The following is a 15724-nucleotide window of genomic DNA, read 5'->3' as shown; positions in this document are numbered from 1 at the left end:
ATTTGGGGTTAAAAGAGAGCCCTTCGGCTGGGTGCTGGCGATGCCCACAGAGCTTCATGGGGTTTTCCTAGGGAGTGGCAGTGAGCTCCTCTTGAGTGCAGAAGGAAGCACTAAAAGCCTTCACGCTGGGAATGGGAAATGGTTATTCTGATTTCCTGGGTGCACTTTGTTAAGAACACAAAGCTTCTGACCAGAAGCCCTGTTTAGATGATGCATTCGTAGAAGCACAGAATCATTAAGGTTGGAAAAGACCTTAAGATCGTCAAGTCTGACCGTCAACCCATCACCACCGTGCCCACTCATGGAATCATAGAATCACGATGGCTGGAAAAGACCTCAGGATCATCAGGTCCAACTGTCAACCCATCACCATTGTGCCCACTCATAGAGTCATTAAGGTTGAAAAAGACCTCTCAGATCATGGTCCCTTCCAACTCAAACAGTTCTATGATTCTATCATCAAGCCCAACCATCACCCCATCACCACCATGCCCACTAAACATGCCCATGCCACACCTACACGTTTTGTATGGGTTTGTCATGATTTGGCTAAAATGGCATGAGTTAAGGCTTTTTGGAGACTTTTCCCATCGTGCCCTTGAGTGACATAGTGGTGGCTCCCACCCTGTTTCACCACGATGCATCTTCTCACCGTTTCAGGTGCTTGCTTTGCCCCAAGTATTTGAGTGCAGGATTGAGTGCAGGATCCTGGACATCCCATTGCCTTGAAAATCGTAGTGTAGGTATTGTCCTGCCAAAGAGATGCATGCAACAAAGTCAACTGAAGATGGGTAAGTAGCCCTGTGAGCTGATTTTTTGGCTTGCTGAGCGCTCATGGCTCCTACAGCCATCCAGGCACCCATAAGTCTCCCCGGCTGTCAGAAAATCAAGGCGTCGTTTTAAGAATGCATTTAAAACAGCTCATCCCCCTTTGTGCTGCGAGAAGGAGCCGCTTTAATCACGTTGGAGGCAATTATGCTGTAATCAGGGCCATTGGTGTGCCTGACTTTTATGGCGCGATGGGGATTTACGATGCCAGCGGATGCCAAAGCCCCCGGGGCTGAATCCCGGCTGCCTCCCACGGTAGGAGAGCGGCAGATTTGTTGCTCCCGCTGGTTTTATTTTCCTGTGGATGTGTCCATCCAGCCCCAGCTTTATAATTAGATTACAAGCTCCGGGGCCGCGGGGACCGTCGCTTTGCTCTGGGTTCGGTGTTGAGCGCAGGGAACGCTCAGCCTACAATGGATGCTCCCATGGCATCAGCTCAAGTCATCGTGCAAGGCATCAGGTGAGGTGGTAAAGCAGACAGCTTTAATGCAAGAAAATGAAGAGCGAGACTAATGGGTTAAGGAGCAAAACAGCAGTTCGTGGTAATGTATTCCTTGTAGCTCTCCCGAGGTACGGCTGCTCGGGATGAGACGCTAAAGAGCTGCGTTTAAGCACATTAAGTTAAGTGCTTTGCAGGGACGGGCTGACACTTTGAAGGAGTTCTGTGTGGCTGCAATGTGTCGCTCTGCAAGGTGAGCAGGGGCTGCTGCTGCTGCTCTGAGCCCAGCGAGCCGCCGGGCTGCAGGCGGAGAAGGAGACGCACGCGAGAGATGCCGACAGCTCCGGCTAATCCTCCCAGTAATAGGCTTGGTGATGGCATATGAAACTATTCTGCTAAAGTGGGAGGAGGATCCCACAGCCCAATTAAAGGATTAGATCTGAAAGCTAGTCCATTACCTCTAAGTACATGAATTCATAAAGAGCAGAAAAAAGCCCTTTTCTCACGCCCTTTGGTAATAAGCGACGATGAGTTCTGCTCGGAGCGCCGCTGCTGCCTCTGCCGTGATGGGGATGGATCCATGCACCGGTACCACGGGATGGGGGCACAGCCCAGTTGGTGGATCACAGAATCATAGAGAGGTTTGAGTTGGAAGGGACCCTTCAAGGCCATCTGTCCCACTCCCTGCACTGCATAGGGACACCTACAGCTCCATCAGCGCTCACAGCCCCATCCAGCCTGACCTTGGCTGTCTGCAGGGATGGGGCACCACCGCCTCTCAGGGCAACCTGTGCCAGCTGTCCAATCTAAGTCTCCCCTCTCTTAACTTGAAACCATTTCCCCTTGTCCTATCGCACCAGACCCTGCTGATGAGTCTGTCCCCTTCCTTCTCACAGCCCCCTTCTCGTGCTGGATGCAGGCAGAGAAGTCATGGTGCTTTTCAGCTAATGTATTTTCCAGCAGCCCATGAATGAGAGCAAAAGCAGAGGCAGAGATTGGGGGAAGCTCATGGCACGGCTTGGTCCTGCCTGAAAAGCAAACGCTCCTTGAAGCTTGCTGCCCTTCCAGCCCTGCTATGTGCCATGCATGGGCTGAAGAGCAGAGTCAGGGAGAAGAATGCACAGAGGGAGTTTGATGGGGGCGAACGTCCCGGGAGGATGCGGGGGATGAAGTGTGTCAAGTGACACATCTGGAAGGCTTGCAAATGTGATTTGATGCTGAGTAATAAAACTTGCCACTCGTTAATAGGATTAGATCTACGCACAAATGAATCACAGCACAAATGTGCTGCTTGCAGTAAATATTACGTCGAGTTAGACACTTTGCTGCTGAGCCTGATGCGCTGCAAAACACTGAATGCAGTTTAGCTCTCACTTAGGGACGAGCTGGGGTGGAAAGGGGTAAATGGAACATCTGGCAGCGGTGCTCTGAGTGGACGTGGCAGCAGCGAGGTGGTGGCATCCACCAGGAACCATGGCCACCCCATGGGTTGTGCCTTCGGTGCGCTCACCGTGGAGGCTAAAAGCATACACAGTCCAAAATGTCCCTGCTGTCCCTTACCCACTGGTGCCCCATGGGTGGATTGAGCACGTGGCTGGGGAAAGGATGGCTGCACTTCATGGCAGCATGAGCGCCTGAGTCAAAACTCTCTCCACATCCTGTGGTGTCGCATGAGTTGGAAGGGACTCCCGAGAACCACACAATCCAACCCCTGCCCCCACCCAGCACCACCCAAGACCCAAACCTTGGTGTCTCTGCACCTTGGGCCATGCTAGGTTCTCCTGCTGCAGGTTTCCTCCGGCACAGCCTGTCCTTTGGGAATCCCTCCTGCCCACGGTTTGTTAACGTGTTGTCTGAAAAGCTCCCCATCAAACACTGCAGCCTGCACTACACTGGATATACCGTTTCCTTTTCAAAATGTTGGTGTTGGATTTCTCCCTCTCCAGCCTTCTGCTTCAGACGGTTTTTCCTTCCTGCCAGTGGCAAATTGTGATCTAATTAGTGCCTTTATTTTACCAGGATTAGAAAAGACATTGTATTTTTTTCTTCCAGTTTTTCCCCTTCACAGGGCTGAGACATGACACGAAAATGCCAAAGTCTATTGATGAGCGTCACGCATTGTCTGGGTGGCAGGATATATGAAATCCAGCTGTCAATGCTTTGTTTATTATGGTCACATTTCAGTAGGAGAATTACAGTGCTTTGGCTGTAACATCCCTTTTCCTTTGCTACAGAGAAAGCAGCTGATGATGAAGTCCAGAAGTCTGACATCTCATCCAGCAGCCAAGGAGTGATTGAGAAGGAGTCGCTGGGACCTCTTCTGCTGGAGGTGGGTGCAGTAAGTAACTGCAGTGGTATAATTCATGATATGGCACAGTCCATATTCTGTGATTTCTGCTGGAAGCCAAATAAATAACTGACAGGTGAGATGAGGAATGTTTTCTGAGAAAACAAGTGAGTCTAGACTTCAGAATACCTGCATCTGCTGGTGTTTGCTACATCATCCAAACCCAGTCTGGATCACCAGATCTCCTTCCCTGGAGGCACCAGGAAAGGAGACATCCCTCCATGCTTTTGGCCACAGGAGCTGTGGGATTCTCTGTATGTTGCCCTGCATGGAGCCAGCATGAGGATGACATGTCCCTGCCTACAGGCTGCACGTGGCATCCCTGGACCAATGTGGCAGCCCCAGTAGCACACTTAAGATAGAATCGTAGAATCATTAAAGTTGGAAAAGACCACTAAGGTCATCAAGTCCAATCATCAACCTAAAACCCAACTGTCAACCCACAGTCCAACCACTGGCCCATAGACCCATAGTCCAACTGCCAACCCATTCTCCAACTGCCAACCCACAGTCCAGCTGTCTGCCCATGGACCCATAGTCCAGCCATCAGCTCAGAGACCGGGAGTGCAGCTGTCAGTGTGCTGTAGCATAGGATGCAGGGCATGACTGAGCTGCCAGCAGAGCAATGTGGTGCTCACTGTGAGGCTTCCAGAAGAGTCCGGTATTGTGGTCTGGGTGGTGACGAAGATTGAGATTTGTCTGTAGTGGAAGTTTGGAGGAGCTTTCCAGCATCTCCTTAATCTCTGCCCATAGCGTGCTGCTCTTCTTTGAACCCTCAAGTGAAGCTGTCCAAATTAATAACACAGCAGGAGGTGACTCTGCAGCAGAGTTGTTAACAGCTCAGCGTTTGGCTGGTGTGCTTCTTGCCCTTCATCTCCACTTCTTCCATCCTGTGGTGGAGCATCCCAACGCGGCTCCCTGCTGCAGCCTGGAGCTGTGGAGGTGGCGGGTGCCTGGGAGCAAAGCAGCACATCAGTGTCACAAATGGCACAGAGAAACCTGAGCTCCTTATATAGAAAGGGAAATTAATTAAATCAGCTTGTTTGTGACCAAAAATTATACGCCGTGCTTGTGTTGGGTGTTAATCAATCCTTTCTGCAGGAAGGAATACAGAGGTGTGTGGCTGTTTGGCAAATGCTGCTTTGTAAATAATCTACCGTGTATTGTTTGGCTCAATATGCATATTTAGATTACAGTTATTACCCACACTGGCTGAGGAATAATATCCTAATTGGCCTCTTCCCACAGGAGTGCATGAAGCTCTGATGGAGGTGGAAGCTCCAAAGCCACCCTTTGGCACTGAGCCTTCTGCCTTCACCCGAATCGTAGAATCATAGGGTCATGGAATGGCTCGGGTTGGAAAGGACCTCAAGGACCACCAGGTTCCAACCCCTCTGCCACAGGCAGGGTCAGCAACCAGCAGACCAGGCTGCCCAGAGCCACATCCAGCCTGGCCTTGAATGCCTCCAGGGATGGGGCATCCACAGCCTCCTTGGGCATGTTGGGGATGTCAGTGCTATTGCTGCCACCCCACAGGTGATCTTGCAGGATTTTGGAGCCTGCTCGCACCAGGGCTGCTGCACAGTTTGTTTGCTGAGCAGATTGACCACAAGAAGCAATTTGTGGTTTTGCTGGTCCCCGAGCAGCACTCAGCCTCTGATGCCTAAAAGCATTCCTGAAACAACTTCCAGCTTTGGGACGCCCTGGGCTCAGGCAGGGGGTGAAAGCACTGCCTGATTTGGGGCTGGTGGATGGGACCCAATGCCCACTGCCCACCCCAGGTGCCATGCTGGGGCTGCGTGCTGCCACCATCAAACATAACGTCCCCATTAGGTGTCAACTCAGAGCCCCCAAAGGCAGCATCTGCTGGAGGGAGGTGCAGGGGGCTTTGCCACCCAGCCTGGCTCTTTTCTGGGCTCCCCAGGTGCAAAAGCTGGTTGCCTTGGCAACAGACCACAGCTGGGCATAAGGAAAATTGCAGTGGATCTGCCAGAAGCATCTTGACCAAAGATTTCTTTCTTCTTTCTGTCTTCTTCTATTCTTTTCTTGAAGGCTTCCTGTTTATCACACTCAGTGCTGCACAGCAAAAGCTCACTTTTGGGAAGCACAGAGCAGCTCCCTCCTGGTGCAGGCAGGATGTCCCTATCCCTGTGCAATCTGTGGCAGCCTGGGGGGCACCTCATGCTCTGGTTGCAGGGCGGTTGTGTTAGGAAAGGTAGGAATTAAACTCCAGGAAGGTGGAAATCCAATCCCGCTCATATGAAATCATTTCAGCTGATGCAGCATGCCTGCAAGAACGTAAATCAGCCATCAGCCTTCTCATGGGCTTCTCAACTCTGAGCTCGTTGCAGAAGGCAGAAAGCTGAAAACCTTCACTGCGTCCTCATTAAAGTGAGCAGAAGGGCTCCACGTTGTGTGATTGCTTCTGGTTCACGCTTGTCCTCATTTGCTCGATTGCAGGGGCTGAGTTTGCCACTTGCAACCTAAATGTGCACACACACACACACACACAAAGTTGTTCTGCAGGATGCTGGGGCTCTGCAGTTCTTGGACTGTAATTAAGCAAGTCGGGCATATGCTTAACTTCAGTGTCTTGCCAAATCAGTCTTCCGGACTGCTCTGGCCCTTTGAAAAGGTTTGTTTATATGTTGCTGGCACAGGACTCAGAAGCAGAGACATCCTCAGCGTAGCTCGCAGACCTTAGAACATGTTTAAGCAAATGTACTGTTATTTGATCTCCAGCAAAGGATCCGCGGCGGTTATGAAATACCTCGTTACCATTAGTGCCCCTCGGCTAACCACAGCACTGATCCTCGTGTTTACTCCTTTGTGCCATCAAGTGTGTGCAGCTGTAATTGTGCTGTTAGGTCAGCTGCTCGCCTTCATTCAGGTGGCCCGTGCCCGTGTGCAGGAACTTCAGGTGTGTTGAAGAACGGGTGGAGAACAGTTGCTGATGGGGAGAAGAGGGAGAGCTAAGCAGAGTGAACAAAATATGTTAATTGTGTCAGAAGAAGTGAAGTTACATTGGTTATGTGATCGTAGAATCTAGAAAAAGGAGAGGTGGCACTGAGGGACGTGGTTTAGTGGGCACAGTGGTGATGGGTTGATGGTTGGGACTTGATGATCATAGAGGTCTTTTCCAGCCTTGGGTTGGAATGGCTTGCGCTTGGGTTGGAAGGGACCTTAAAGCCCATCTAGCTCCATCCCCCTGCTGTGGGCTGGGTGCCCCCCACCAGATCAGGCTGCCCAGGTCTCTATCCAGCCTGGCCTTGAATGCCTCCAGGGATGGGGCACCCCCAGGTTCTGTGGGCAGTGCCAGGGCCTCATGCCCTCTGAGTAAAGAATTTCTTCCCAACATCCAACCTAAATCTCCCCTCTTTTAATTTAAAACCATAATACTGTGCTTTCTGCTGTCATTTGCTCACAAGATACGTGAGATCTGTCCTTCCTCATCATCTCCTGTTTGAGAGCTGTGGTCTAGGATTAACATGTTGGGATGAAGGGCTGGGGCAAGAGGCATGTGGAGGTTTCCCACAGTCACAGAGTGGGTCCTCAGCACGGGACCCATCCCTGTCCCAGCTCAGGGACCCACTGACCCCACGCTGACCTCCTCGATCCCATTGCAGGCATTGGATGGCTTCTTCTTCGTCGTGAATCGCGAAGGGAGGATCGTCTTCGTCTCTGAGAACGTCACCAGCTACCTGGGGTACAACCAGGAGGAGCTCATGAACACCAGTGTCTACAGCATCCTGCACGTGGGGGACCACACCGAGTTTGTCAAGAACTTGTTGCCCAAGTCTCTAGGTAAGAAAGCTGTTGGCCCAAACCTTGGCCATCAGCAAAGCTGCTTGGTGTTCATACACTGAATCATAGAATGGCCTGGGTTGAAAAGGACCACAGTGACCATCTGGTTTCAACCCCCCTGCTATGTGTAGGGTCGCCAACCAGCAGACCAGGCTGCCCAGAGCCACATCCAGCCTGGGTTTTTTGTTTCAAGTGCGCTGTAATTCAGAGCTACACCCTACCCAGGTAATGAGCCACAAACTTCTACCTGCTGAAATACATCCTACCAGTGAAGAATCAATGTTAGATTTATGAACAAATAGCAGTGCTAATGGATGGCACTCTGAAAGCAATCTGTCTTTCAGCGCTAAGAAAACTTTCGCATTCGGTGCCTCAGCTCCACGAAGCTGCTCGAGTTGGAGCTGGGGAAGGACTTGCTGGGCTTTGTTTGTGAGTTGGTGTAAAGAATCCAGGCTGATCCTATCGACCGCTTGTTGGCTTGCCAAAATGCATATCGCTTAATCGGCATTTAAGCTCATTTTTAAAATAATGTGCTTACTCAACGGCACTGTAATTTAACTCTCAGTAAGAGCCTCTGCCTGCCCCCCTGCCAGAGCCCTCGGCAGCCTCCATTAAACCCCCAGCTGCAAAGCTTTGGCTGTAACGGGGCGATTCTAAGGCGTTTTGTCCCCAGCTGCTATCAGAGCCCGTCATATTTTGCCAAGTGATGGGCAGCACTTTGGGAAGCTTTGCTACATTGACGTGATATGCAGCCTCGCTGTTTCAGTGCCTTCCATCAGCATCAGTGGAGTCATCACTTGGGTGCTGCTGGTCATCACATGCATGCTGTAAGCTCACAGTGGTTCTCCACGCCAGGAAATGGACAGCTGGGAGGAAATGCCACACACCAAAGGCACTTGCAAGGCTTTGGAGGCAATTGAAGGAGCAGCTTTTATTCGTTGACTCAATGCAGGCACCCTTCTGCAGACCCAGAGAGAGTGCTGCCGTGCAGCAAGGAAAGGAGCCACAAAGTCTTTGTGTGCTTGGAGAGTTCTTTGGCCAACGGTGAACTGAAAGCCCAAGAAACAGCCCAAGATCAAAGCATCCTGAGCAGGGATTCATGGCTGGTGCTGACCAGCAAAGCACCAGGACTGCCTTGCCTACAGCAAGGGGCTCAGCCAGCACCCTCCTCACACCACACTGTTCATGCAGCCCCGTGGCACAGGGTTGTGCTGAAGTGATACTGCTCTGCTGACCCGGGTGGATAACGTGGGTGAGGCATCACTGAACCGCAACACCACATCTACTGATGCCCTTGAAGATACAGCCATGATTGTCAAATTGAAAACGAGCCTTATCCAAATAACTTGACTTAAAAAGAGGGCTTTTTTTGTTCTTTTTTTTGGGGGGGGGAATTCACAGTTGTCTTCCCTCTGGGTAAGTGCAATGATGTCTTAAACCACCTGTGTCTATGAGCACGCATCGGTTTGAGCTTATGGAGCTTCAGGCTTTGTCTCTTCCCTGCGGTTACCTCGGAGCAGCTGTGTGTTTTCTTTTGCTTGGATGTTACAAGCCCCTCGGCTCTTCTGGCAGAGCAGGCTGTACGAGAGCTTCACAGTCTGCTGGTGGCAAAATCACTTGGGTTGAACGTGGATCTCCACAGAGATGTTGGAGAGGGTTAGCAACATCAGCCTTCCAACACGTGCCTGGGGAGACCTCGAATGTGCCGCGGTGGTTAAATCACTTCCGAGGAGAGCCAGGGGAAGGTTTTCATTGCAGTGTGATGCACCGCTGTGGAATCGTGCTGTAGCTTCTCTTGGGCTGGAGCCCCTCATCCTCAGCCTGATGGACCAGCACCAGGAGGTCTCGCTGCGGTCAGAGTGGCAGTGATTTCCCTTTCCGTCAGCCCCAGAAATGAGCAGGAAGAAATGAGAAGCAAAGAGGAAATCCAGCTCTGCTGCAGACACCCCGGGAGCATCGTTTCAGGATTTCCAGTGCAATGGCAAAATTCAGGAGTCCTTCCAGGTGCTGGGAGTGACTCAGCCACCTGTGCCTCAGTTTCCCTGTCTATAAGATGGAAGTGGCATCATTAACAGCAGCGTGATGACTTTGATGATGATATGCTGATCTCATTGTGGGTTGTAGGTGCTTTAACTGCTCTTTTGGGATCGCTGACACATGCCTGGGGGCTTTGGCAGGTTTACCAGCCATCCCCTAAGAGAGTATCCCAGGCTGCAGCATTGCTTCTCCTCCAGCCTGAATTCAGCAGAGCTTTTTCCCTGTTATTTGGCAAGTTCATTCACAGATAGCAGTGTTTGGTGGGAAATTTGGCTGTGGTTGGGTGGGACCCCACTGACATCACTGTCTGGATACCCTGTGCCAAGGCTTGTTGTGCAGGGAGCTGCTGTGCTGCCATGCTTCAGGATCACAGTGGTTTAATAACACCCAGCAATGTGGGCACAGCGGGTCCAGCCTTGCACAGGCTTCTGGTCTGCAGTAAAGATCAGAGCTCTGATCCGTGGAGCTTCATCTTTGCAATATGTCACAACTTTTAACACCACCTCTCCTCCTTTCTCCCTCCCACCCCAGTGAATGGAGTTCCCTGGCCTCAGGAAGCGACCCGACGCAACAGCCACACGTTCAGCTGCAGGATGCTGATCCGGCCGCCCGACGAGCCCGGCACTGAGAACCAGGAGGCTCGACAGCGCTACGAGGTGATGCAGTGCTTCACCGTTTCCCAGCCCAAGTCGTTCAAGGAGGAAGGAGAAGGTAGGGCAGAGCCTTCACCTCCAGCCCTGCAGATGGGAAGGGGATGGGGAGAAGGGGACCAGGTGAAATCCTCCAGGATTTTCACCAAAAAGCGGGCAAGCTGACTTTTGGAAAAGGCTTCCGTGATTCTCCAGAAGCAGCTTTTGGCACAGCTTGCAATCAGTGTTGCTGAAGGAAAGAGAAATCCCATGGATGCCATAGATGTGGCACACAGGGACATGGTTTAGTTGGGTGAATGGTTGGATTTGGTGATCTTAATGGTCTTTTCTAACCTTCGTGATGCTATGATTACATGTAGGGACATATTGTAGTGGGCATGGCGGTGATGGGTCAGTGGTTGGACTTGATCTTAGATGGCTTATCCAATCATAATGGCTCAATGATTCTATGAGTGGGCATGGCAGTGATGGGTCAGAGGTTGGACTTGATCTTAGAGGTCTTCTCCAACCTTAATGACCCTACAATTCTATAATTACCAGACAAAGCTTGCTGGCTGCACAACCTTTTCCCAGCAGGCTGCAAAGGGAAGATATTGTTGGGTGAGCCCGGGCTGCCATTGCACTCTAATTGATAACATGTGCAGAGGATGCCTGGCCATCAGGAGCATTCCCAGCCCCAGGAGCTGCTCAGCACCGTGCTGATGGCGTGGTTTTGGCCAAAGCAAATCCCTGCAGGGTTTTGGAGGACTGGGTCACCCTGGTGGCTGCAGAGCTGCTGCTTTCCTGGTGTGAGGTCTCAGAGCAGGAGAGTGAAGGAGCTCCCCTGCAAATACCATAGCTCTCATCTCTGTGTACCAACTCTTATTTTCCAGCACATTAGCTGAATTAATCCATTGCGGTTTACACAGGAGATCACGACTGGAAGGAATAAATTATGGTATTTTATGACCAAATACTTTGCCTGAAGCTGACAGTTGCTGGCTTTTAGCGCTGACTTTTATTGTACAATACTGCCAGATATGAAAAGCCTTTACAATTAATTTCTCCAAACACTGGAAACCTTTCCCAGCGAACTTCATATAGTTTACAGAGAGCCTCCATGCTCTGAAGGGCCGGAGGACTGCTTGGGATAAACACTTCCAGGGCAGGACGTGGCCGTCGAGCACTGCAGAGTTATTTTAATTAACATTCTGAATTGCAAGTGGAGGCTGCAACGTGTGACTTCCTCATTCTCCTCATCCCTTCTCCTTCTGCTTTGGCAGATTTCCAATCCTGTCTGATATGCATTGCGAGAAGGTTACCTCGACCAGCAGCCGTCACCCCTTCCGAATCCTTCGTGACCAAGCAAGACACCACAGGTAATGTCCATGCAATGCTGCTGGGGCTGTTTGGGGCTCCTCCTGGCCAGCAGTATCCTTGCTGAGCTGTCCTTACGGTGTGCATCCCGAAGGGTGCTCCTCCATCACAACGAGTCCTTGCACTCTCCCAAGGCTTTGGGCAGGGCGCTGCTGCAAGTGCTGGATTTGGTGGTTTCCTCAGCCAGCAGAAGGAAAACTGCACTCGTGGCTCTCGAAGCGGGGTGCAGGGCTGCTCAAACATATCACACACTCAGCCACTCCCCCCTCCATTTGATTTCGGGGGATATTGAGGTTGCTGATCAATGGGAATGAAGCAGTCGTCACCATTCAGATTCGGGGTTGCTCTCATCCAAATGTTGCTTTCTTCTTTACTGAAGCAGCTTGGTGACCTTCTTTCTGATAGTTAATCACCACCGTGGGCTTCCCTGCAGCCTGTGAATCCTTTGTGAGCCCACCCAGGCACTCTGCTACCCCTCCATTGCTGTAATACCCGCTTTGCACGGCCGCCTGCTTTCCCTGACACCAAAGAGCTCTTTGTGCAGGAGCACGCACTGAGCGCACGCGTTCTGCTGTGCCTGAATAACGTGGCTCTCCTCTCTCCACCCAGGTAAAATCATCTCCATCGACACCAGCTCCCTGAGAGCTGCCGGCAGGACGGGTTGGGAAGATTTAGTGAGGAAATGCATCTATGCTTTCTTCCAGCCTCAGGGCAGAGAGCCATCTTACGCCAAGCAGCTGTTTCAAGAAGGTAACAAGCTCCTCTCGCCGGCTCTCTCCCTCTCGTGCTGAGCAGCAGTAGCTGCAATACCAAGTTGTTGCGTGGCCCTTGTTGCTGGATAAGTGCTTTCTGGGAAAACAAACACTGCAGTGATAACTGCAGGGTGCTGGAGGGTGAGGTGAGGCGGCTGAGCATCGCTGGAGGAGCTCCTCCAGCTGCAGAGCAACAGGGCTGGGCCAGGTGTGGGGTTCCCTTTGGGAACCCTTTGGGAAATACAGAATTGAGGCGCATCGCCGCAGGCCAGATTTGGGCATTACACCGAGGGGGTCTGCTGTTGTTGCTGAAGGTATCCCTGTGTTTTTGGTTGTCCCCTTCAGTGATGACACGTGGCACGGCCTTCAGCCCATCTTATCGATTCACCCTGAGCGACGGGACGGTGCTCAGCGCTCACACCAAGTGCAAGCTCTGCTACCCCTCCAGCCCAGAAGTGCAACCCTTCATCATGGGCATCCACATCATCGACAGGTACGTTCCTGTACCGCTGCTGCAGAGCCGTGCTCATGTTGGTACCATGCCTGCATGTGACCCAGGAATCGAGGAACCCATTCCCAGCCCGTTCCAACCATGGCTCACGGTGTTGTTTGGAGATGTGATCACAGAATCACACAGTGGCCCAGGTTGGAAGGGACCTCAAGGATCATGAATCTCCAACCCCTCTGCCTCAGGCAGGGCCACCAACCTCCACATTTAATACTAGACCGTATGGGATCCAGGTCTGTACACCAGCATAAAGCAGCCCTGTTGCATTTTATTGATGATTGCCATTTGGCAAGGAGCACAGGGCGTTCAGGTGGAGCTTTATAGACATGCTTGAGATTTCTGCCTTGCCCAGAGAACTTAGGCAAAATATCTGGGGAGGGAGAGGCTCCGGAGAACTTGCAGAACAGGGTGAGGTGAGTCTGTGGGCCTGGGCTGTGCGGGAGAAGCATGGGGAGGATGGGGTGGGGTAGGAATGCTCTCTGAGCAGGGTCCTCTGGCCAGGTGGGAGCACAGCGCCCAGAGGAGGTTGTGTCCCCTTTCTGGGGAGGTGGTGAAGCTGCTGCCCTCCTCCCACACTACTGAAACAGAGCTGGAGCTCGCAGGCCGCCATTCCTCAGGCTTCAGATCTCTCCAGAATAAAAGGGTGGGGAATACCAAAGGTTTGGGCGAAGCCTCACGTGTCTCTCCCTTTCCCTTTTGTTTCCGACAGGGATCACGGCATGCTGTCCCCCCAGGAGAACACTAACTCGGCCATGGCCCTTCCGCGGGTCAGCCCCTCTCTGAACCCCAACATCTCCCCCGGGCAAGGCATGGCCCTGCCGCCCTCCATCCCTCCCTCCAACGGCAGCATGCTGGCCACCCCTGGCAACCAGCAGCCCGGTGCCGGCCTCCACAGCAGCAACTCCAGCACCAGCCAAACGAGCTTCGGCTGTTCTCCTGGGAACCAGATAGGAGCCAACGTTGCCTTAAGCCAGGGACAAGCCGGTCCCCCAAACAGTAACCACAATTTAAACCTCAGTAGCTCCCCCATGAACAGCCCAGGGATCACCCCGCCGCAATTCATGTCTCCTAGGCACCGGGTCAGCCCAGGACTGGTCCCCCGGCCCCGGGGACCCAGCAATCCCTTCTCCCCCACCATGCCCACCATGCACTCCCCCGTGGGCATGGCTAACAGCGGCGGGGGCGGCAACGGTGGCGGCGGCGGCGGTGGCTCCAGGTCCTTTCCCACCGCCCCCATAAACTCTTTGCAGGGGCTTAGCGAAGGTGCCAGCACGCCGGTGGGCTACTCCACGCCACCCCCTGTGCTGAGACAGCTGGGCTCCCAGAGCTCGCCTGGCCGCCTTGGCATGCAGCCCATGAAGGCGGAGTCCAAGGACAGCAAGGAGATCGCCTCCATCCTGAGCGAGATGATCCAGTCCGATGGCAGTGCAGGTGACGGCAAGCCGCTGGACTCGGGTGTGCTGCATGCCAGCGAGAGGCTCACAGAGGGGGAGAGCAAGTGCTCCCAAGCCACCAGCCACAAGCTGGTCCAGCTGCTGGCCAGCACGGCCGAGCAGCAGCTTCGGCACGCGGACGCGGACACGAGCTGCAAGGATTCGTTGGCCTGCGCGGGCACCACGGGCACGCTGGGTGCCAGCAACCCGCCGAGCAGCACCTGTCCCTCCTCCCATAGCTCGCTGACCGAGCGGCACAAGATTTTGCATAGACTCCTTCAGGAGGGCAGCCCTTCTGACATCACCACCTTGGCCATGGAGCACGACAAAAAGGATAACGTCCCCAACCCCGCCACCACCCCGACGGCCCCGAGCCAGCTGCCGGGCACCCAGGACATCAAGCTGGAGTCGGATGCGATGAAAAAGAAGGATGTCAAGGATCACCAGCTCCTGCGCTATCTGCTTGATAAGGACGAGAAGGAGCTCGCTGCCGCCCCAGCCCTCAGCCTGGATGACGTGAAGGTGAAGGTGGAGAAGACGGAGCAGATGGAGCCCTGCAACACCACCCCAGTGCCGCTGGCCAAGCCGCCGGCCGCAGAGGAGGTCAAGCTGGAGTCACAAGGCCAGGTGAGTCTGCTGCTTTTGGGGTCAGCACCACCAAAAAGTCAGGCTTTGTTGGTGTTCTGTCCCGTTGCTCCACCAGCAGGTGTGGCGTCACCTTCCCTACTGGTGCCACCTTCTCTGGCACTGCTGTCACCCCCTGTTGACTGGGCTCTGTTGCGGATCATCTTGAGTGCAATCATTCAGCATGTGTAGGACAGCCAGGCGATCGGGCCCAGCCAGCATGGGTTCATGAAAGGCAGGTCCTGCTTGACCAACCTGATCTCCTGCTATGGCCGGGTGACCCTCCTGGTGGATGAAGGAAAGGCTGTGGATGTAATCTACGTAGACTTTTGTAAAGCGTTTGACTCAGTCTCCCACAGTATTCTCCTAGAGAAGCTGCAGGCCATGGCTGGGACAGGTGTACTCTTCACTGGGTAAAGGACTGGCTGCAAGGCTGGGCCCGGACAGTGCTGCTGAATGGATTCCATCCAGCTGGTGGCTGATCACAAGTGGTGTTCTCCAGGGGTTGGTACTGGGGCCTACCTGTTTAGTATCCTTATTGATGATCTGGATGAGGGCACTGAGTGCACCCTCAGTCAGTTTGCAGATGAGGAGGTTGGGGGGAAGGCCCCACAGAGGGATCTGGACAGGCTGGATAGCTGGGCTGAGGCTGCAGCCTCGGGGCAGTGCTGTGTTCAGTGTTGGGCCCCTCACTACAAGAAGGGCGCTGAGGTACCGGAGTGTGTCCAGGGAAGGGCAGTGGAGCTGTGAGGGGTCTGGAGCATAAGTGTGATGGGGAGCAGCTGAGGGCGCTGGGGTGGGTCAGTCTGGAGCAGAGGAGGCTCAGGGGAGACCTATATCATTCTCTACGACTCCTGAAAGGAGGTTATGGTGAAGTGCGGTCAGCCTCTGCTCTCGTCTGACAGTGATAGGATGAGGGGTGATGGCCTCAGGTTGTGCCACGGGA

At 53.2% G+C, this 15724-nt stretch overlaps 1 protein-coding gene across 13 annotated transcripts in view; it reads left to right on the top strand.

The window, feature by feature from the left end:
- The window catches only part of NCOA1 (nuclear receptor coactivator 1), a 156427-nt gene that overhangs the window by 118884 nt on the left and 21819 nt on the right, over positions 1–15724 (top strand). For all 13 annotated transcript variants that reach the window (XM_025148795.3, NM_001012882.2, XM_046938959.1 and 10 more), the window contains 7 exons: positions 3502–3596; positions 7241–7418; positions 9987–10166; positions 11368–11463; positions 12071–12211; positions 12559–12706; positions 13431–14781. In XM_025148795.3, coding sequence (XP_025004563.1) covers positions 3502–3596; positions 7241–7418; positions 9987–10166; positions 11368–11463; positions 12071–12211; positions 12559–12706; positions 13431–14781 — 2189 coding nt within the window. The remainder of the gene's footprint in view (positions 1–3501; positions 3597–7240; positions 7419–9986; positions 10167–11367; positions 11464–12070; positions 12212–12558; positions 12707–13430; positions 14782–15724) is intronic.

Source organism: Gallus gallus, chromosome 3, assembly GCF_016699485.2.
Source record: "Gallus gallus isolate bGalGal1 chromosome 3, bGalGal1.mat.broiler.GRCg7b, whole genome shotgun sequence".
In the NCBI taxonomy this organism is placed as follows: Eukaryota; Metazoa; Chordata; class Aves; order Galliformes; family Phasianidae; genus Gallus; species Gallus gallus.
This window is presented reverse-complemented; position numbering and strand designations above follow the sequence as displayed.